The following is a 23,539-nucleotide window of genomic DNA, read 5'->3' as shown; positions in this document are numbered from 1 at the left end:
TATTCTTTCTCATAGAATTCCAATAGAGAATCTTTCTTGGTTTTTTTGGCAGTTAGATATCTCAAAAATGTGTAAGCAATGTTCTTCTCCAAAAATTGTTTACATGTGGTTTTGATTTTTGAAACTTTTCTAAATACATTTAACTTATAAAACCCACTTCAGAGATAGAGAGAGAGAGAGAGAGAGAGAGAGAGAGAGAGAGAGAGAGAGAGAGAGAGAGAGAGAGAGAGAGAGAGAGAGAGAGAGAGAGAGAGAGAGAGAGAGAGAGAGAGAGAGAGAGGAAAAAACCAAAAAACAAAAGAACAGCTTTCATTTTCATCATCTTACAGTGAGGCCTTCCACATGGAGCAAAAACCATTATCTCGCCGCAAATTTAAAAAAGCCTCTTGCACTGGTTAGAGCAGAATTTATTATATTGAATTTTACAATTTCTTTACAGACATGGACGTGTAAATGCAACAACATTGAAAGAAGCGTGTATGTTAAAATGAATTATGTTTGGGAGTAAACTGTTATAAATTTATAAATAAGTCAATGTAGTATTATAAATAACATGCAAAATTCAACGATTTTTTAAAATAAAATTGCATATCAGCTTTATAGCCTAGAGCTTCAAACTTGACATTTAATGAATCCTATGTTATTCTGCACATTTTGGTTATTTACATCACATGATCTGCACACAAAAATCAGAAATACATTAAGAAAGCTTTGTCTGAAGATATCATTAATATCTTTTTTTTTCAGAATTAATATTTTAGCCGGCTTGTAATGAGTTAAGGCTTTCTATCTAATCTGCATTTTCTTAGATAATTTCACCATATTTATATTTTCTTCAACTAGTGTTGTCAGTCAACAATAAAGAAAAAGCGCGAAACAAAACTATTTCTATGTGTAGTATCTGAAAGTCATTGTAATTTTGTGTAAACTAATGATAATATTTAATTGTTCTAACCGCAAATCGATTAAAAATGTATAACATCCAAATATATGTGTTGATGTATCAACATAAAACAATGAGGAAATAATAATTAATGAATTTTCAATCAATTTATCATCTTTCTCCCTCTAGATTCATGTCTATATATTATGTACACAGCCATGTATCACCATCATTGATGGCGATCCGATGGATACATCTGTTGTAGGGTTGTCACTGACTCAGACGTACTTATGAATATAATTATTTTCTGTGACTGTATCTTACATTAATTTGTAGGATCCTTTACTATAGATAATTTAGCTGATCTGTAACAATAACATCTTCATGCCTTATATATCATGTACTGTAGTACGCCGCTAGATTAAAACTGACGTGGAAAGGTAACACATGCCCACCGAAAGCTCTTTTTATGAGAGCCCAGGTGGTCGTGTGGTCTAGCGGGACGGCTGCAGTGCAGGCGATTTGGTGTCACGATATCACAGTAGCATGGGTTCGAATCCCGGCGAGGGAAGAACCAAAAATTTGCGAAAGCAAATTTACAGATCTAACATTGTTGGGTTGATGTTTAGACGAGTTGTATATACATTATGTACACAGCCATGTATCACCATCATTGATGGCGATCCGATGGATACATCTGTTGTAGGGTTGTCACTGACTCAGACGTACTTATGAATATAATTATTTTCTGTGACTGTATCTTACATTAATTTGTAGAATCCTTTACTATAGATAATTTAGCTGATCTGTAACAATAACATCTTCATGCCTTATATATCATGTACTGTAGTACGCCGCTAGATTAAAACTGACGTGGAAAGGTAACACATGCCCACCGAAAGCTCTTTTTATGAGAGCCCAGGTGGTCGTGTGGTCTAGCGGGACGGCTGCAGTGCAGGCGATTTGGTGTCACGATATCACAGTAGCATGGGTTCGAATCCCGGCGAGGGAAGAACCAAACATTTGCGAAAGCAAATTTACAGATCTAACATTGTTGGGTTGATGTTTAGACGAGTTGTATATATATATATATATATATATATATATATAACTTTGTCATACATTTTAGCAAAGGGCACACGAAAAGTATATGGTTTTTTTAGTAAATATGATATATATATATAGGTTGCGGCTCTTTGACGTTTACACCACACTTGTTTTTGATGGACATTGTCAATTTTCAAACATGCTGTTCAAGGTGTTATTTCGTATCTGATAATAGATGAAGAGAAGATAAAAGGACCTTATACAAAAAGAAGAAATGGTCTTATTTAAAAAATGAAAAAAGAATGACTTGTTTTGTCGCTCGTATGAAGGTTAAAAATTTATGGATTTTCCAATGTGTCTATTGACGCAATTTAATATCTAAGCAGTTCAAATATGTTAACAGTTGAGTATATGTCAATATGTTCCAGAGATTTTCATCTTTTTCATCATTCAGTAACTGTATACCTCAAATGTATGAAGCCAAAAAAATGTCTTCACTGGGAACTCCAGAGCTGAAACATGAAGACTTCAGTTTAGCAGAGACTTAACTCTAATGCTAGTTTTGGTCAATTTTGCCCATATTAACTTTACAGAAACAGTTAGTGTAAAACAGTTGTGCTACACGACGACATGTCTTCTTAAATAGAGATTGCGCGATTCATTCACAGAATTTTGGAAATTCTTTGACATATAAAATACCCTGTCATTTTGAAAATAAAAATTCTAAATATAATGGTGTTGACCTGAAGTTGTATGACAAGTTTACTTTAACTTAAAAAAAGTTTAACATAGTATAGACTTACAAACAAAAGGTCACCACACATTATATGTGATGGACACAAAGACCTTAAAAAACAGGTCCTACCTACATTGTTCTATTCTTCCAACCCTTTATACTATTTTTTCATATCGTTTTTTTTCTTTCCATAAAGTTGATTGACGTGTTCATCATACTCCGGATTTAAAAGTATCTTTTGTTAGAAATATACAAGAAATCATTAATTTCCATGAAACTGCTTCATGACCAGCGGCAAATATTACAGTCATAATGCAAAAGATAAAGTAACAAGTATGTGCTGCAAAACATTGCTCTAGTGAAATAACAATTCCAGTTAATAGATTCTTGTTTACCAAACCAATGATCGGTGTAGAACACGTCTGAAATAAACAATGATGGATTTATCGATTTGAAGTGTTTAATGCCACTTTTCATCAGTATTAACTATTGCATGCGAACAGTAATTTTTATTATTGGAAAATACCAAAAGATTGAGAGAGAAAACAAATACTTGTAGCATGAGTCAAGTGAATAGTTCATTCATACATATATTTTGTCGCTGGGATGCTGTTTTATTGAGGGAAACTCACATCTCTTTTTAACGTCAAACTTGCACATGTCTTTTGGTTATATTTGTTGCTAGGTTGCGGCTCATTGACGTTTACACCACTCTTGTTTTTGATGGACATTGTCAATTTTCAAACATGCAGTTCAAGGTGTTATTTCGTATCTGATAAAAAAATGAAGAGAAGATAAAAGGACCTTATACAAAAAAGAAGAAATGGTCTTATTTAAAAAATGAAAAAAGAGTGACTTGTTTTGTCGCTCGTATTTCGGTTGTCTATAAATATAGTTCCTGTCATGTTTATGAATGTAAACTATAAGTACTGTGTCTTTTAGGGGGACATCAATGGCTTAAAATGATTAGTTATACTATTTCTTTTATAAGGAAGATTACCCTCAATTTTAAGTTTTTTTTTCAGATGGCATTGTGGATTTAAGTGTCAGATTTGTATGGATGGCAAATCTGTCTATTTAACAAATGAAATAGAACATCGTAGGTTAAAAATTTGCAACTTTTCCAATGTGTCTATTGACGCCATTTAAATATTTAAGCAGTTCAAATATGTTAACAGTCGAGTATATGTCAATATGTTCCAGAGATTTTCATCTTTTTCATCATTCAGTAACTGTATACCTCAAATGTATGAAGCCAAAAAAATGTCTTCACTGGGAACTCCAGAGCTGAAACATGAAGACTTCAGTTTAGCAGGGACTTAACTCTAATGCTAGTTTTGGTCAATTTTGCCCATATTAACTTTACAGAAACAGTTAGTGTAAAACAGTTGTGCTACACGACGACATGTCTTCTTAACTACAGAATGATGCATTGAAATAGAGATTGCGCGATTCATTCACAGAATTTTGGAAATTCTTTGACATATAAAATACCCTGTCATTTTGAAAATAAAAATTCTAGATATAATGGTGTCGACCTGAAGTTGTATGACAAGTTTACTTTAACTTAAAAAAAGTTTAACATAGTATAGACTTACAAACAAAAGGTCACCACACATTATTTGTGATGGACACAAAGACCTTAAAAAACAGGTCCTACCTATATTGTTTTATTCTTCCAACTCTTTATACTATTTTTTCATATCGTTTTTTTTTTCTTTCCATAAAGTTGATTGACGTGTTCATCATACTCCGGATTTAAAAGTATCTTTTGTTAGAAATATACAAGAAATCATTAATTTCCATGAAACTGCTTCATGACCAGCGGCAAATATTACAGTCATAATGCAAAAGATATAGTAACAAGTATGTGCTGCAAAACATTGCTCTAGTGAAATAACAATTCCAGTTAATAGATTCTTGTTTACCAAACCAATGATCGGTGTAGAACACGTCTGAAATAAACAATGATGAATTTATCGATTTGAAGTGTTTAATGCCACTTTTCATCAGTATTAACTATTGCATGCGAACAGTAATTTTTATTATTGGAAAATACCAAAAGATTGAGAGAGAAAACAAATATTAGTAGCATGAGTCAAGTGAATAGTTCATTCATACATATATTTTGTCGCTGGGATGCTGTTTTATTGAGGGAAACTCACATCTCTTTTTAACGTCAAACTTGCACATGTCTTTTGGTTATATTTGTTGCTAGGTTGCGGCTCATTGACGTTTACACCACTCTTGTTTTTGATGGACATTGTCAATTTTCAAACATGCAGTTCAAGGTGTTATTTCGTATCTGATAAAAGATGAAGAGAAGATAAAAGGACCTTATACAAAAAAGAAGAAATGGTCTTATTTAAAAAATGAAAAAAGAATGACTTGTTTTGTCGCTCGTATTTCGGTTGTCTATAATATAGTTCCTGTCATGTTTATGAATGTAAACTATAAGTACTGTGTCTTTTAGGGGGACATCAATGGCTTAAAATGATTAGTTATACTATTTCTTTTATAGGGAAGATTACCCTCAATTTTAAACATTAGTTTTTTTTTCAGATGGCATTGTGGATTTAAGTGTCAGATTTGTATGGATGGCAAATCTGTCTATTTAACAAATGAAATAGAACATCGTAGGTTAAAAATTTGCGACTTTTCCAATGTGTCTATTGACGCCATTTAAATATTTAAGCAGTTCAAATATGTTAACAGTCGAGTATATGTCAATATGTTCCAGAGATTTTCATCTTTTTCATCATTCAGTAACTGTATACCTCAAATGTATGAAGCCAAAAAAATGTCTTCACTGGGAACTCCAGAGCTGAAACATGAAGACTTCAGTTTAGCAGGGACTTAACTCTAATGCTAGTTTTGGTCAATTTTGCCCATATTAACTTTACAGAAACGGTTAGTGTAAAACAGTTGTGCTACACGACGACATGTCTTCTTAACCACAGAATGATGCATTGAAACAGAGATTGCGCGATTCATTCACAGAATTTTGGAAATTCTTTGACATATAAAATACCCTGTCATTTTGAAAATAAAAATTCTAAATATAATGGTGTCGACCTGAAGTTGAATGACAAGTTTACTTTAACTTAAAAAAAGTTTAACATAGTATAGACTTACAAACAAAAGGTCACCACACATTATTTGTGATGGACACAAAGACCTTAAAAAACAGGTCCTACCTATATTGTTTTATTCTTCCAACTCTTTATACTATTTTTTCATATCGTTTTTTTTTCTTTCCATAAAGTTGATTGACGTGTTCATCATACTCCGGATTTAAAGTATCTTTTGTTACAAATATACAAGAAATCATTTATTTCCATGAAACTGCTTCATGACCAGCGGCAAATATTACAGTCATAATGCAAAAGATATAGTAACAAGTATGTGCTGCAAAACATTGCTCTAGTGAAATAACAATTCCAGTTAATAGATTCTTGTTTACCAAACCAATGATCGGTGTAGAACACGTCTGAAATAAACAATGATGGATTTATCGATTTGAAGTGTTTAATGCCACTTTTCATCAGTATTAACTATTGCATGCGAACAGTAATTTTTATTATTGGAAAATACCAAAAAATTGAGAGAGAAAACAAATATTTGTAGCATGAGTCAAGTGAATAGTTCATTCATACATATATTTTGTCGCTGGGATGCTGTTTTATTGAGGGAAACTCACATCTCTTTTTAACGTCAAACTTGCACATGTCTTTTGGTTATATTTTTTGCTAGGTTGCGGCTCATTGACGTTTACACCACACTTGTTTTTGATGGACATTGTCAATTTTCAAACATGCAGTTCAAGGTGTTATTTCGTATCTGATAAAAGATGAAGAGAAGATAAAAGGACCTTATACAAAAAAGAAGAAATGGTCTTATTTAAAAAATGAAAAAAGAATGACTTGTTTTGTCGCTCGTATTTCGGTTGTCTATAAATATAGTTCCTGTCATGTTTATGAATGTAAACTATAAGTACTGTGTCTTTTAGGGGGACATCAATGGCTTAAAATGATTAGTTATACTATTTCTTTTATAGGGAAGATTACCCTCAATTTTAAACATTAGTTTTTTTTTCAGATGGCATTGTGGATTTAAGTGTCAGATTTGTATGGATGGCAAATCTGTCTATTTAACAAATGAAATAGAACATCGTAGGTTAAAAATTTGCGACTTTTCCAATGTGTCTATTGACGCCATTTAAATATTTAAGCAGTTCAAATATGTTAACAGTCGAGTATATGTCAATATGTTCCAGAGATTTTCATCTTTTTCATCATTCAGTAACTGTATACCTCAAATGTATGAAGCCAAAAAAATGTCTTCACTGGGAACTCCAGAGCTGAAACATGAAGACTTCAGTTTAGCAGGGACTTAACTCTAATGCTAGTTTTGGTCAATTTTGCCCATATTAACTTTACAGAAACAGTTAGTGTAAAACAGTTGTGCTACACGACGACATGTCTTCTTAACCACAGAATGATGCATTGAAACAGAGATTGCGCGATTCATTCACAGAATTTTGGAAATTATTTGACATATAAAATACCCTGTCATTTTGAAAATAAAAATTCTAGATATAATGGTGTCGACCTGAAGTTGTATGACAAGTTCACTTTAACTTAAAAAAAGTTTAACATAGTATAGACTTACAAACAAAAGGTCACCACACATTATTTGTGATGGACACAAAGACCTTAAAAAACAGGTCCTACCTATATTGTTTTATTCTTCCAACTCTTTATACTATTTTTTCATATCGTTTTTTTTTCTTTCCATAAAGTTGATTGACGTGTTCATCATACTCCGGATTTAAAAGTATCTTTTGTTACAAATATACAAGAAATCATTTATTTCCATGAAACTGCTTCATGACCAGCGGCAAATATTACAGTCATAATGCAAAAGATATGGTAACAAGTATGTGCTGCAAAACATTGCTCTAGTGAAATAACAATTCCAGTTAATAGATTCTTGTTTACCAAACCAATGATCGGTGTAGAACACGTCTGAAATAAACTATGATGGATTTATCGATTTGAAGTGTTTAATGCCACTTTTCATCAGTATTAACTATTGCATGCGAACAGTAATTTTTATTATTGGAAAATACCAAAAAATTGAGAGAGAAAACAAATATTTGTAGCATGAGTCAAGTGAATAGTTCATTCATACATATATTTTGTCGCTGGGATGCTGTTTTATTGAGGGAAACTCACATCTCTTTTAAATGTCAAACTTGCACATGTCTTTTGGTTATATTTTTTGCTAGGTTGCGGCTCATTGACGTTTACACCACACTTGTTTTTGATGGACATTGTCAATTTTCAAACATGCAGTTCAAGGTGTTATTTCGTATCTGATAAAAGATGAAGAGAAGATAAAAGGACCTTATACAAAAAAGAAGAAATGGTCTTATTTAAAAAATGAAAAAAGAATGACTTGTTTTGTCGCTCGTATTTCGGTTGTCTATAAATATAGTTCCTGTCATGTTTATGAATGTAAACTATAAGTACTGTGTCTTTTAGGGGGACATCAATGGCTTAAAATGATTAGTTATACTATTTCTTTTATAGGGAAGATTACCCTCAATTTTAAACATTAGTTTTTTTTTCAGATGGCATTGTGGATTTAAGTGTCAGATTTGTATGGATGGCAGATCTGTCTATTTAACAAATGAAATAGAACATCGTAGGTTAAAAATTTGCGACTTTTCCAATGTGTCTATTGACGCCATTTAAATATTTAAGCAGTTCAAATATGTTAACAGTCGAGTATATGTCAATATGTTCCAGAGATTTTCATCTTTTTCATCATTCAGTAACTGTATACCTCAAATGTATGAAGCCAAAAAAATGTCTTCACTGGGAACTCCAGAGCTGAAACATGAAGACTTCAGTTTAGCAGGGACTTAACTCTAATGCTAGTTTTGGTCAATTTTGCCCATATTAACTTTACAGAAACAGTTAGTGTAAAACAGTTGTGCTACACGACGACATGTCTTCTTAACCACAGAATGATGCATTGAAACAGAGATTGCGCGATTCATTCACAGAATTTTGGAAATTCTTTGACATATAAAATACCCTGTCATTTTGAAAATAAAAATTCTAGATATAATGGTGTCGACCTGAAGTTGTATGACAAGTTTACTTTAACTTAAAAAAAAGTTTAACATAGTATAGACTTACAAACAAAAGGTCACCACACATTATTTGTGATGGACACAAAGACCTTAAAAAACAGGTCCTACCTATATTGTTTTATTCTTCCAACTCTTTATACTATTTTTTCATATCGTTTTTTTTTCTTTCCATAAAGTTGATTGACGTGTTCATCATACTCCGGATTTAAAAGTATCTTTTGTTACAAATATACAAGAAATCATTTATTTCCATGAAACTGCTTCATGACCAGCGGCAAATATTACAGTCATAATGCAAAAGATATGGTAACAAGTATGTGCTGCAAAACATTGCTCTAGTGAAATAACAATTCCAGTTAATAGATTCTTGTTTACCAAACCAATGATCGGTGTAGAACACGTCTGAAATAAACAATGATGGATTTATCGATTTGAAGTGTTTAATGCCACTTTTCATCAGTATTAACTATTGCATGCGAACAGTAATTTTTATTATTGGAAAATACCAAAAAATTGAGAGAGAAAACAGATATTTGTAGCATGAGTCAAGTGAATAGTTCATTCATACATATATTTTGTCGCTGGGATGCTGTTTTATTGAGGGAAACTCACATCTCTTTTTAACGTCAAACTTGCACATGTCTTTTGGTTATATTTTTTGCTAGGTTGCGGCTCATTGACGTTTACACCACACTTGTTTTTGATGGACATTGTCAATTTTCAAACATGCAGTTCAAGGTGTTATTTCGTATCTGATAAAAGATGAAGAGAAGATAAAAGGACCTTACACAAAAAAGAAGAAATGGTCTTATTTAAAAAATGAAAAAAGAATGACTTGTTTTGTCGCTCGTATTTCGGTTGTCTATAAATATAGTTCCTGTCATGTTTATGAATGTAAACTATAAGTACTGTGTCTTTTAGGGGGACATCAATGGCTTAAAATGATTAGTTATACTATTTCTTTTATAGGGAAGATTACCCTCAATTTTAAACATTAGTTTTTTTTTCAGATGGCATTGTGGATTTAAGTGTCAGATTTGTATGGATAGCAAATCTGTCTATTTAACAAATGAAATAGAACATCGTAGGTTAAAAATTTGCGACTTTTCCAATGTGTCTATTGACGCCATTTAAATATTTAAGCAGTTCAAATATGTTAACAGTCGAGTATATGTCAATATGTTCCAGAGATTTTCATCTTTTTCATCATTCAGTAACTGTATACCTCAAATGTATGAAGCCAAAAAAATGTCTTCACTGGGAACTCCAGAGCTGAAACATGAAGACTTCAGTTTAGCAGGGACTTAACTCTAATGCTAGTTTTGGTCAATTTTGCCCATATTAACTTTACAGAAACAGTTAGTGTAAAACAGTTGTGCTACACGACGACATGTCTTCTTAACCACAGAATGATGCATTGAAACAGAGATTGCGCGATTCATTCACAGAATTTTGGAAATTATTTGACATATAAAATACCCTGTCATTTTGAAAATAAAAATTCTAGACTTACAAACAAAAGGTCACCACACATTATTTGTGATGGACACAAAGACCTTAAAAAACAGGTCCTACCTATATTGTTTTATTCTTCCAACTCTTTATACTATTTTTTCATATCGTTTTTTTTTTTCTTTCCATAAAGTTGATTGACGTGTTCATCATACTGCGGATTTAAAGTATCTTTTGTTACAAATATACAAGAAATCATTTATTTCCATGAAACTGCTTCATGACCAGCGGCAAATATTACAGTCATAATGCAAAAGATATAGTAACAAGTATGTGCTGCAAAACATTGCTCTAGTGAAATAACAATTCCAGTTAATAGATTCTTGTTTACCAAACCAATGATCGGTGTAGAACACGTCTGAAATAAACAATGATGGATTTATCGATTTGAAGTGTTTAATGCCACTTTTCATCAGTATTAACTATTGCATGCGAACAGTAATTTTTATTATTGGAAAATACCAAAAAATTGAGAGAGAAAACAAATATTTGTAGCATGAGTCAAGTGAATAGTTCATTCATACATATATTTTGTCGCTGGGATGCTGTTTTATTGAGGGAAACTCACATCTCTTTTTAACGTCAAACTTGCACATGTCTTTTGGTTATATTTGTCGCTATATAGTATCCCCAATAAGAAATTGATGAATAAATTGTGCTAGATATTTGTAGAATTAATTTCAATTAGATAGTAACTAATCGACAATAACAAATCAAATGCCATTTGGAAGGTCAGATACTGTTCAATTGACAAATTTAATGAAATATATAAAATATTAGATCACCCTCGTCAAAGAAAATTGTGAATGAAAATAGACAGACTTCCAAAGAAGGTATGGATGGGGTTAACGTGGTAGTAAATGATGGACAACAAGTTCAGAATAACGAGTAATAAAAAATAGTATTAGAGAAAAAAAGTTTAAAAAAAAGAAAAGAGAAAAAAAATTAAGCAAAAAAATAAAGAAAATAATGGTAGTTTTATTCATGATATGGTTTGATCGTCCTTTAAAAAAATGTAAAAAATATAATAATATAAAATATAATATAATATAATAATATAAAACATAAGATAGAAGCAATTAAATATTTTAATAAAAAAAAATATTTAAAGAGGGACGAAAGATACCAAAGATCAGTCAAACTCATAAATCTAAAACAAACTGACAACGCCATGGCTAAAAAAGACAAACAGAAAAACAATAGTACACATGACACAACATAGAAAACTAAAGAATAAACAACACGAACCCCAACAAAAACTAGGGGTGATCTCAGGTGCTCCGGAAGGGTAAGCAGATCCTGCTCCACATGTGGCACCCGTCGTGTTGCTTATGTGATTACAAATCCGGTAAATAGTCTAATTCGGTAGGTCACATTCATGAAAGGGAAGGGGATTGTAGTTACGACGTAAGGAACATGTCCGATATTATTTGTGAAACGGTTATTCCATAACGGTCAACCAACTCGTGATGGCGTCCGTAAAATTTACGAAGGGATGATTGATTTCAACTTCACCACTTGGAACTCTTGGTTTAATAGCTTCCTTGTGAGCAGTAACCCTCTATCAAGAAAAGCATGATAGGAAATGCAAGCACGGGAATATCGTATCAATTGGGAGATATATACCCCGTATGCAGGTGCTGCTGGAATGTTGCTACTTAGAAATGGAAAGTTCACAATTGGAAAGCTGAAATCATCTCTTTTGTCGTAAAGTTTTGTTTTCAACCGACCCTTATTGTCAATTTCTAGATGTAAGTCAAGATATGAAGCCGACTTAACTGTATCTGTAGTATCCTTTATCTCCAATTCGATGGGATAGATGCGTTCCACATATCCACCAAATTTTGAATTGTTTAGTGAAAGAACGTCATCTATATAGCGGAAAGTAGAGTTAAAGGATATTGATAACTTCTTATCTTTCTTCCTAAGAAGTTCCAGCATGAAGTCAGCCTCATAATAATAAAGAAACAAGTCGGCAAGTAGAGGGACACAGTTTGTTCCCATTGGGATGCCGACAGTCTGTTGAAAAACATGTCCTCCGAACGTTACAAATATGTTGTCAATCAAGAAATCAAGCATCTTGATAATATCGGTTTCAGAGAATTTTTTGTTTGAATCAGAGTGATTCTTTACAAAGTATGATTTATCCCTCCCTAAGACAAGATACTTGTATCTACGTTGGCCATTCTTTTTTATGAAGCAAAGTAATACCAACTCTTTCAATTTGTCTTTTAGTTTGGAATGTGGAATACTTGTGTAAAGAGTAGAAAAGTCAAATGTTTTAATACTGTTACAAGATGAAAGAGAGTTAGATTGTATGTACTCTAAAAGATCTTTGGAATTTTTAAGTATCCACATCTGATTCACGCCACCTCTAGAATAGGCAGTTTCACAATAACTTTGAAGCCCGTCTTTGATTGCTGATAAAATAGATGTTAATAATTTAGAAAGAGGTTTCGTGGAGCACTTGGAAGACCCAGCAATATACCGTTGTTTGTAAGGACACTTATGTAGTTTAGGCATCCAATACAGTAAATGATCAACTGATCATCTGATTATCATTTTATGTTATATCTAAAATACAACAGTTTATATTTTTCCGTGTATTTAATCTTTGAAATAAACAAATATACGATAGAACATGTATTGTGAAAAAAAATCAATCCTCTTAAAGTCAAATGAGATATATCTCAAAATCCATTCGCAGCTAAATGACCGGTTTACACATCATATCTGTGTTTGTCTTTTTAACTGCTAGACGAATTATGACGAGATCTTTGGTTTTGTGGTTTAGTACGTGGAACAAACATACAAGACGGAATTGGTGTTTGTTGCTTTTCCACCAAAGTTGACAATGCTGTAGGAAGACTCCTTGATTGTCGAAGAGCAATGTCTGCAAAATTCTACAAAACAATTTTTAAAGAATTAAAAAACATATTTAATATAAGAACTGTGCAAGAGTTATTGAAAAGTTTAGAAAACAATAGTACTTATTGTCAAAATACTTATAACTGCATGTGACTAACATCAACAAAAACAAAGAAAAAGTTTCAATTAGAGCGACTTATGTCCTCAATTCTAATGACATTATTGAAGAGGAGCCAATTATTTTCACCTCAGTAATGGGTTTCACTTTTTTCTTGTGTTAGCAATGCAAGTTTCGATCTCTAACCATGGGGAAATCAATACCGTAGAGATGGATATAAAAATTTAAAAAAAAATTGACAACATTTTCCTTTTTATGGATGATCCTAAAAAGATACGAAAGTTATGATCATCATGAAATTCTACTTTATTTATCATTGCAGGATAGTGATAGATCGATCAAAAGTATTCTTAAACAAGTTTATGTAATATAAGTGTATGCGATGATCTTATAGAAAAATAAAGCTTTCATATACCTTTGGTATTCCGAGGAAAGTTTTGACTTGTTTTATTTCTTCTGTTAGCATATTGACAGTGTTGCGCAAACACTGATTCTCTTTAGCTATTCCCTATAAATATGAAAAACAGTTTTTATTCACATTTCATATAAATATTTCATATCGAATAACCATTAAACAATATCAAAATTACAATAATATAACCAATATCCTTTTAGATGTTACAAAATCCGAAGTATGGTGTAAATATAAATATAGCTGTAAACTGTTTCAAAAAGCACATTTCCTCTACTACATGAACACATGATGTCACACTATTTATATAATTTTCGTCAGAAATCATAGTCATTACCTGACAGGTTAGAACTGATAAAACAACCCCGAATGCAGCAGATTCATTTTTTCCAATACTGTGACACAGTGTTAGCCTTAAATAGTTTTTGAGTATGTATGTGTTTTTTATTTTGGTTTTGGGTATTCTTGCGATGTATCTTGTTTTATAACCGCTGTTAAGACTGACGTTTTACAAATCATGAAAACCAGGAAAATGTTGTTGACCAATTCTGCTGTCGTCTTGTAAAAGAACTAGAGGAAAGAAAGTACTCCAGGTATTCGACACGATGATTACCTAGCCCCTGATTTGTATGAAACCTAATGTTTATACTAGTTATATTTATATCCTTGCCAGTCATGCCCAATTCATCTAAAAATGATTAAAAATCTCGGAATAATATGCTGTACTATACTTAAATATGCTGTTATTGATTATCCCATCTTGTAATAAAGACTTACAATGCTACTCTATTTTATGTATCTTATTTATCATGACATCTTATAACATTGCACTGTTGTCATGTTTCTTCATTTAACAATTTCGTTTGTACATATTTACTTTTCAATTTTAAGTATAATGCAAGGTATAATGTATACTAGCTCAAGCCCCGTCTATCTATTGATTATAAAATGCTTTCTTCATTAGAATTCTTGAGCAAACATTTCTACAAACAAAGAAGGAATCCAACCAAACATTTAAACAACAAGCATTAGGAAAATAGCTCTTATGAATGCAGCTCCCTCGTGAATATCTCGGCTTTCTCGTTCGGGTATAGCTTAAACGTTTGTTTAAGGTATTTTTTAAAAAGGTTGGCCTTATGCATTGCTGAAGAGGCATCAGTTGCCGAAATGCGCCTCTGGTGCAATAAAACAAAATGGTACTGTTAATGGCATTAGTATCTATCTTCACCAACCTTCATTTCAATTCTGGTCTTTTCTTTTCCTTGCAAGAGATCTTTCACGACCATCACGCTCATTTCCAGGTGTTTGTGTGGAAATATTTCCTCATGATTAACATGTTCGTGAATTTTACCCTGAATACAATAATCATTTTTCTCAATTAATTGTTCATCAAAATTTTTAAATTATATTATGCAGGAAGTAAATGAACAGCATCCACATATGGCCTACCGCCGCACATATTTAATCTATATAAGAGAAATAACTCCAGCACCTTTCTTTTGTTTTTTACACTTTTAAAGTTTCCCATGACACAAATAATTATTCTTGGATGATTATTGATCTCATCCAAGATATTACATGTATTAACTTTTGGCCTTTGGTATAAAGATCATTTGATCTGAAAGTGCATCCTAAAATACCAAAAGCTCAGGATTCATATCCAGACACATGAAAGAATATGAAGCTATTCGGTACGCTATATCATGTGTTTTTAGTTGACCGTAGTCAAGGCATTGTTTATATGTTTGTCTTTTGCTTAATTCATTGATGAATACCTAACATCATATTCAAAATGTTAACTTTAAATGCTGAAATTAAAAATTACAAAATAGCATTGTTTTCTTGTTAAGACTGACATGTTTGACACAAAGCTAATGAATAAACTGCCAAATTTAAACAAAAATGTGGAGTAAATGGTTAGAGTTTAAATTTTACAAATGCATCATAAGTGTAATACTTTGACGTAAAATTGTTTTACTGATAAGTTGAATGTTGTCCTTTGATTCAATTTCCCATTAAAACCATGAATTTTAAGATTTCGACTATTCCGTAAGACCTTTTAAAATGTGTGCTTAGATATTTAGAGACACCCGTGGAGTTTTTTTTAAAGTATGTTTATTGCGCTCCACTATCACAAAAAACATATATCTCTAGGTTTTTTCATCACCTATCAGTTTTGCTCCTTTGGAGTTCTTGCGTTTCTCTCAAATCTTATTGTTATTCATTCGTTTGATGTGTTGATGTGTTTGGACTATTGATTTTGCCATTTGATTAGGGACTTTCCGTTTAGAATATTCCTCGGAGTTCGGTATTTTTGTTATTTTACTTTTTAAATTCCGAAACTCTGATTTATGTAGTTGATATTGTACATTCAAATTTCATCAACTATACATTTCACCCCACAATAATTGTAGCAATAAAACCCTGATACTTACCTTAAAGGTACAGCCAAAAGTCTGATATCGACAAGGAATAAGTCTGTTGTAACATTCTTTCATATGCTGTGTCATCTAAACCACAAAAGACAGCGAATAAAAAAAGAAAATTGTGAATGAAGAAAGGAAACAGAATTCATGAAAAAAATAATATGAAAGTTGTTTTTCGCTCTACGTTGTTTATTTGAATTCCCGTAAATCAGTTTTATTGAAGAATTTGTTTTTTTCTTCAGATTTTTTCGAAGTTATGTGACATAAATGATAGAGCAAAATTAATGTTCACTTACAAACAATTAAAAACCCAACAGATGATTGCATGTGCATTTGTGAACCAAAACCTGTTCCTCCCATAGATGCTGTGACAAAAGTTCCAGTGGAATAAATATCACAAGAAATTTATTCTGTGAAAAGTTTTTCACAGATGATTTCTACATAATTTGTTCCATCTATATAGAATAAGTTTCACAATTTATCTGGTTAAATAAGTTCTTGGTGCGTGAATGTTGTTCCTTTACTGGCTAAATAAGTTCCAGCTTTGTGAGATTTGTTCCTTACCGGGTGAAATAAGTTCTTTGTGTTTGAAACATGTGCCACTTAGTACATAAGTTATCTTTGATACTGAGCATTGTCATCGGTGATTTTTAAAGTTTTTATAGCAGATATTTAGCATTCAAGGTACATTTAGCTACCAGTGATCTGATTTGACTTCATATAATCATAAATGACAACGTGAATAATTTTTGAAAGGAATAAATATACAGCTTGAGTTATATATAGGTGTAGTTGTGGCTTTTAAAATAACGGAATGTATGAAAGCCTTTACTGTTTGCTTAGACGGTTAAGGAATAACAGTGAACGCGTCCTTTCAATCAAATTTATGAAACTACACAGGCGTTTGTCAGATGAAATTTAATCTAGAAAAGACTGAATGTCGAAATTTGGTTGCGATATAACTTGATAATACATAAAACTACTTACTCTGTCTCTCTTTACAGATTGAATTCCACATCCATACGGACAAGATAATGATATTTCTTTGCATATATCTTCCTGATGTGCCTTTAGAAAAGATTATATGCTTCAAAAACTAACAAATATTTTATTACATTTCAATTACTCTTCGTTTGGTTTGATTCCGACGGGTTTTACGTACTTTCAGTACAAGTTGAAAACAAATAAATACACACATAATACTTAAAGAGTAGATAATATTAGAAACAGAAGTGTCATGTTATTCAACAAATTATAAATGCAAGAAAATTTCTTGTTTAATCGGGGAGACATGTTCCTTAACAGATTTATAGTTTACAACATCTCCTTTGTATTAATTATAAAGAAAAAGATTTGGTATGATTGCCAATGAGACAATTCTCAACAAGAGACAATCAGATGTTCAGCAGGGCGCAGCTTTATACAACCGCAGATGTTGAACCCTGAACAGTTGGGGCAAGTATGGACACAAAATTCAAGCTGGATACAGCTCTGAACTTGGACTGTGATTAAATAGTCGACACAGCATAGGTTTCTGACACAGAATAAATGTGGTAAAATGATCTTAAAAAAACTGCTTTTAAGCAATACATTATGTTGTTGGATATAAATCATTAAGAAATTTTCATTTTTATTTCTGAAATCTAAAATGAGAAAAATTGTACCCTCCCCCTCACACACAAATTGTTATTTACCCCTCCATCCTCCTCCACCCATTTTTTTTTACCTCCCCCTTTCCCTTATTCCAAAAATAATCTCGTTTCAAATTTCTAATGGAGTTGGCAACAATAATTTCTCTTTCACATACATTATAAAATATTAAAATATAAAAATGACACATTAATTAACAACTATATTTCACCGAACGACCATCAACACTAAGCAAAGCCCATACCGCACAGTCAGCTGTATAACGCCCCCAAAAAAAATTAAACGAGAAAACTAACGGCCTAATTTATGTACAAAAAATGAACAAAAATAAATATGTAACACATAAATAAACGACAACCACAGAATTACTGGTTACTGAATTGGGACAGGCACATACATGGAGAATATAGCAGAGTTTAACATCTAACCTGGGACAGTGGTGTAACATTACAACTTAACAACGAACTATAAAAATCAGTTGAAAAAGGCTTAACCCATCAGATAGATAAGAATTCAAAATATACTACATATAATTGGAACAAACAAACTACAATAACTGTTGCTCCTTAAATAAGGTTACAATTTGAATTGAGAGTTACCCTAGATCTTTGGACACAGAAATTTCAATCTCTTAAATGGTCTCTTTTTATGAATACACTACTTGGGAAGCAGTATATTTATTAGATACCAACCCTCATCTTGCCTCTTAAAACTGGTAACTGACAGAAGGCACAAACAACTGGAGCTTGTAGGCACAATGTAGATATATGATCCTGTAGGTCCTTGTAACGTATGTTTTCATCGCATCCTTTGTCTTTAAATGTGCAGTTTACAAACCTCCACTCACAATCTGATAACAAGTGACTCTGTAAAATGTCAAAATATAGCCCACCTATTAACGATTTGACACATCATGTGCAGAAGAAAATGATTTTAAAGGGGATTTTTACTTGATTTGAGGTAACTATCTATGGAAAATATACACTTTGATATGTTTCATCGAAAATTTATTTTTTAATTAACATTCCTAGAAGGTGTAATGACATAAACGGTACCATTTTTTTATGCACAAGATGCACATTTCGACTATATAGTGATGCACGAGGCCAAAATATTTGAATATACAAAGCCTATTAAAAATATGAAGTGCTATAAACAATAAAGGACCAAAAAATAAAGCCAAAGCTGTGCAAGGAATCAGAGTTTTGCATGAGGTAGATACATTAAATGTCTAACGAACTATATTTTACTGCTGTTCTCTTTTACTTTTGTTTTGTTGGTTGGAGGGGTGGGGTGACATTTTGCAAAAATGTTAACGCTGAAGTTCAAAATATATCATACATAACTTTTAAGTTTGTTCAAATTACGTCAATAAGCTTACCTCGATTTTTTCAAGTTTTGCAGTGTAAGGACAGCCATTTTCTTTTTCTGGGCAATGTACAGAAGCAGACAAAATATCTCTTCTCAAACCATAATCATGATGAATCTAATGAAAATCCAAAAGACCAAGTTTATAATTTTGAATATTTCTGTCATTCCAACCCGACAGTATTTTACTCTATGAGAGCCAACCTTCGATATATTTATATTTATCCTTTTTCAGTGTTTAAAAATTAAGGAGGGCTTCATCAAAAATCTGTTGTAAGTTTAAGTCAGTAATATGGAAGTTGTTATCTTATAGTTCGTTTCTATGTATGTAGCATTGTCGTTTGTTGTTTTGTTGGCTTTCAGTGTTTCTGTTGTTTCGTTGTTTTCCTCTTACAGTTTAAGTGGTTTCCTCGGTTTTAGTTTATAACCCGGATTTGTTTTCTCTCAATCGAATAATGACTTTTGAACAGGGTATCCTACTGGGGCTTTATTTCTTTTCGTATTCGTTTTTTTTAATTTACTCTAATGCGTTTATTTAATGTGTTTATCTAAACTTCATGTTACATGTAAAACTAGAAAACTGAGAAAATAATAAAAATAAATATGTTCATGTACCTTAACTTCATCTTTTTATCCATTTCTATTTAATTCTATGCATTTATATGATAAAATTTGCTACAATTTTCCTACTTTTTTTGTTAAAGATACATGTAATATGCTGAGCAAATCTCAATTATTGTCTATTCTTTGAATATTCAAATAAACTTATTATAGATACCAGGTTTATTATATTGTACAATAAAGAAATAGAGGATGTACATTTTCATTAGTGATGAGAGACGGCTATGACCACATACGACATCTGTTGTATAATAGAAGCCCTTTTTGTTATCTTTTTTGTAAGATTTTTTTAATGCCAAAGGATAATTATTATAATTCCTATCCCTAGCTACAATCACTATTTCAATGTACCTCCGATTCAGCGAACGTTTCAATGCAGCTATCTTGAATCATAGGACAATGGCCATATCCATCAGAATCAAATAGAGTAGTGATACAACCATCACAAACGCAGTGTCCACAAGGAAGCTGCATCGGTCTTCGTAAAACACACTCACAGATTGGACAAATAAACCGGTCATCCTTCACAACGAACTCTATTTTTTCCTTTGGCAAAGTCAATGCTAACTCCAGACTTGCCATAATAAAACCTATAAGTATATGAAAAAGAGGCGGGGGATATCAAATGAAATTATAACTGATAAGTCGAAGACTGGCTGACAAAACCATTGTAAAAAAACGACAAAGACGACAATTATGTGAAGTATATTTTTGTGTTTACATACACATGCGAATTTTTTTTAATGTTCATGTGATACATATTTTAAAATTAACTCAGCAGCGGCGTTGTCGTGTATCTTTGCTTTTTTTAAAGGTCCTGTAACAAGTCAGGAAAATGGCAGTTGTTATCTTACAGTTCGTTTCTGTGTATGTTGCATTGTCCTTTTTTTTGTACTTCAGTGTTTCTCTTTTTCCATTGTTTTCCTCTTTTAGTAGATGTGTTTCAATCGGTTTTAGTTTGTTACCCAGATTTGTTTTCTCGATCTACGACTTTCGAACAGCAGTATACTACTGCTGCCTTTATTTTGAACTTTAATTATGAGTCTTTGTATTCCTCATATCTTAACAGTATGCTATTTTCTTTAAAGGTTATGTTCTCAGTCAATTGTCAATTTCCTAGTCATGATATGAGACACGGCAGCCTTAACTGTATCTATGCTATCCTTTATTTCATGATCGCTGGTGTAGATAAGTTTAACATCGCGCCAAACTTTGAATTATTTGGTGAAAGGAAATTATATACCTTCTCAAAGGAAAATCCAAGTATCTTAAAATTTACTTTTTCTTAAAAAGCTCTTTTATAAAGTCGGTCTCACATGAATATAAATTGACAATAAAAGAAGTTCAATTGGTTCTTGTATGAATGCCAATTGTTTGTGGAAAAAACACGATCCTACGTACGTTTTCTGGTAAGAAATCAAGCCTCTTAATCTATTCCTCCTTTAAACAAAATATTTTATCTACGTTCGCTATTCTTTATCATACACAGTTGGACTTATTCTCCTAATCTGCCTTTAATTTTGTTAAGACTCAATGTATTCCTACAGATCTTATGATTTTTTTTAGTATTCATTTATGATTCATACCGCTCATTGTGTGTGTAGCTGAGCAAAAACATGAAGCCGGGTGCATTGATTGGTGATTTTTGTATAATAGTTTGGAAAAATGTTTTGTGGGGCACTTGGCGATCAACAAATATAACGGTGTCTGAAGGGACAATTGTACAATTTGGTTATCAAATACAATTTGGGAAGATCCAGTTCTTTGTATTGGGTTAAAACTTATAAGGAATGATAGAACAGACCTATGATTATTCAGAATTTACTATGTGGTAAGTGTCGTGGGGGTAAATATAAATAATGTAATATAATAAAACCTAGACAGATTTCAATGATGTAGAAGTATGTTGAGTTTCCAGGTGAGTTGTCAAACCAAATTCCTTTATCAAGCAGTTTATGAAATATGATTTACATTAACTGACACTACGATTATTTCCGCAAAAATACAACTTTGATGGGTGAGAAATATTTCCTGAAATCTAGGTATTTCCTTTTATTACATAAATGTACTTAAACAATGGTTTATTTTTTACTAATTGTGACTTGAATGGAGAGTTTTTTTAATCGGAACTCATATAACTGATTAATTTTTGATTAATCAAACTATTTTTGGTTTCATTATTTAGATATATTGTGAATGTCCTTGTATAAGTAACCAACATTACAGTGAGTGAATGAATCTCATGTATGCTAGTTCTTATGTGTATATTGCGATTAAGGATACTAATAAAACTATAGAAGGTGTGCTTGTTAAAATGTATAATCAAACAAACCAAAATGGCATACCCTCAGTCTAACAATATAGCTAATGTTCGGACAGAGTTGTTAAGAATATATATACGAACGATTGATATCGACGCTACAACTTTCTTAATTATAAACAATCACGAATTGGTTGACCAAACTCGATGCATCTGTGAGCTGTGTATGAGCTACCAGCGACATATTATAGCAATTCATACGACAAAGATCTGTATATACTAGAATAATCGTCGATTTGTATATTAAAAGTAAAATCACAAAAATACTTAACTCCGAGGGAAATTAAACTAAAAGGAAAGTACCTAATCAAATGGCAAATCAAAAACCAGAACAAATCAAAGGAATGGATACCAACTGCCATATTCCTCACTTGGTACAGGCATTTTCTTATGTAGAAAATGCAGGAATGGTAATAATAGCATATATTCCATCTAATTTGCAGAGCAAAACAGAATTTTCTAATGATATATTCAAGAAGATGAACGGGTGTACATGTACATCCCCATTTACATTGACAGTTGCAGAGTTCAAGCAAGTTGAATGAATGAAGTGATCTTTCGAACTGTTGTTTCCGAGTCCTCGATCTTCTTTTAAGAAACAGGTTGAATATGACTTCAACCTGGTTGAAGGCTGTCCTATTACGTTGGATAATAGAGCAGGAGCGCGCGACCGGGAGACGCTTTTGAAGTCTTTGGCAGAATACTAGAAGCATGCCAGGGCATTTTCTGTCATACAATGCTAATATACATGAAATACTTTTGTAGTAGACAAATTATGATGTAAACGTGTTGTGATTACAAACTGTAAAAAAACATTTAATTCTATTTTTAACTCAAAACACAAAGGATTCTACCAATTAAATACGCACATGAATTATATATCATGTTAATGGCAAATGGTTTAATGATAGAAAAATAACATAAATTTAATATGAATAAATTGAAATTCATGCTTTTTGATTGAAAACTTACTGTTTATCTATGTCCGACATTGAATGGTTTGTGCTATAAATAGATTTAGGTTTTTATTATCTATAAATACCAGCGAAAAGGTTTTCCAATTGAAGAGAAATAAAGTTTCCCAATTAGATAAATTACTTTTAAAAGTTGTATATAGGTGGTGTTTACTTTTCTTTTTTCTTTTAATTGTACAACGGACTTACACTCGCACTAAATGAAATATAGACCATGCATATATATATAGATTAAGTCATCATTTAGTCAACAAAATAAGAGATCCAAACCTACAAAGTGTTGGTGTTGGCTATTTTCAAGTAACGCATATATTTCTTACACTGGCAATTGACCCCCTCCCAAATTGCCACACTTTCAAAACATTGGGGTAGATATATATGTGTTTACATCATTCCTAGATTGTTAAAACTACAGAAACATGTTTTTGTTGTAACATATGT

General features: G+C 32.0%; 1 protein-coding gene across 1 annotated transcript; it reads right to left on the bottom strand.

Moving 5' to 3' along the window:
- Positions 1–12,935: 12,935 nt before the first annotated feature.
- On the bottom strand, positions 12,936–23,158 carry LOC139524224 (TNF receptor-associated factor 3-like). Its single transcript, XM_071318888.1, has 9 exons — positions 23,097–23,158; positions 20,156–20,394; positions 19,197–19,301; positions 18,508–18,681; positions 17,153–17,233; positions 16,175–16,249; positions 14,972–15,091; positions 13,743–13,835; positions 12,936–13,244 (listed from the first exon to the last, which is right to left on the bottom strand). Exons 2-9 carry the CDS (start codon positions 20,384–20,386, stop codon positions 13,089–13,091), a joined length of 1,035 nt encoding a protein of 344 aa, XP_071174989.1. The 5' UTR covers positions 20,387–20,394; positions 23,097–23,158; the 3' UTR covers positions 12,936–13,088.
- Positions 23,159–23,539: the final 381 nt, after the last annotated feature.

Source organism: Mytilus edulis, chromosome 5 (assembly GCF_963676685.1).
Source record: "Mytilus edulis chromosome 5, xbMytEdul2.2, whole genome shotgun sequence".
NCBI lineage: Eukaryota > Metazoa > Mollusca > Bivalvia > Mytilida > Mytilidae > Mytilus > Mytilus edulis.
Note: the sequence above shows the minus strand (reverse complement) of the source record. Positions and strands in the feature narration are given on the sequence as shown.

Excerpts from the sequence above, each read along its gene's own strand:
- LOC139524224 (XM_071318888.1), bottom strand. The coding sequence starts at position 20,386 with ATGGCAAGTCTGGAGTTAGCATTGACTTTGCCAAAGGAAAAAATAGAG. Across the intron at positions 19,302-20,155 it reads AAACGTTCGCTGAATCGGAG|ATTCATCATGATTATGGTTT; the intron begins GTACATTGAAAT and ends GATTTTCATTAG. Across the intron at positions 16,250-17,152 it reads AATCTGTAAAGAGAGACAGA|ATGACACAGCATATGAAAGA; the intron begins GTAAGTAGTTTT and ends TTTGTGGTTTAG.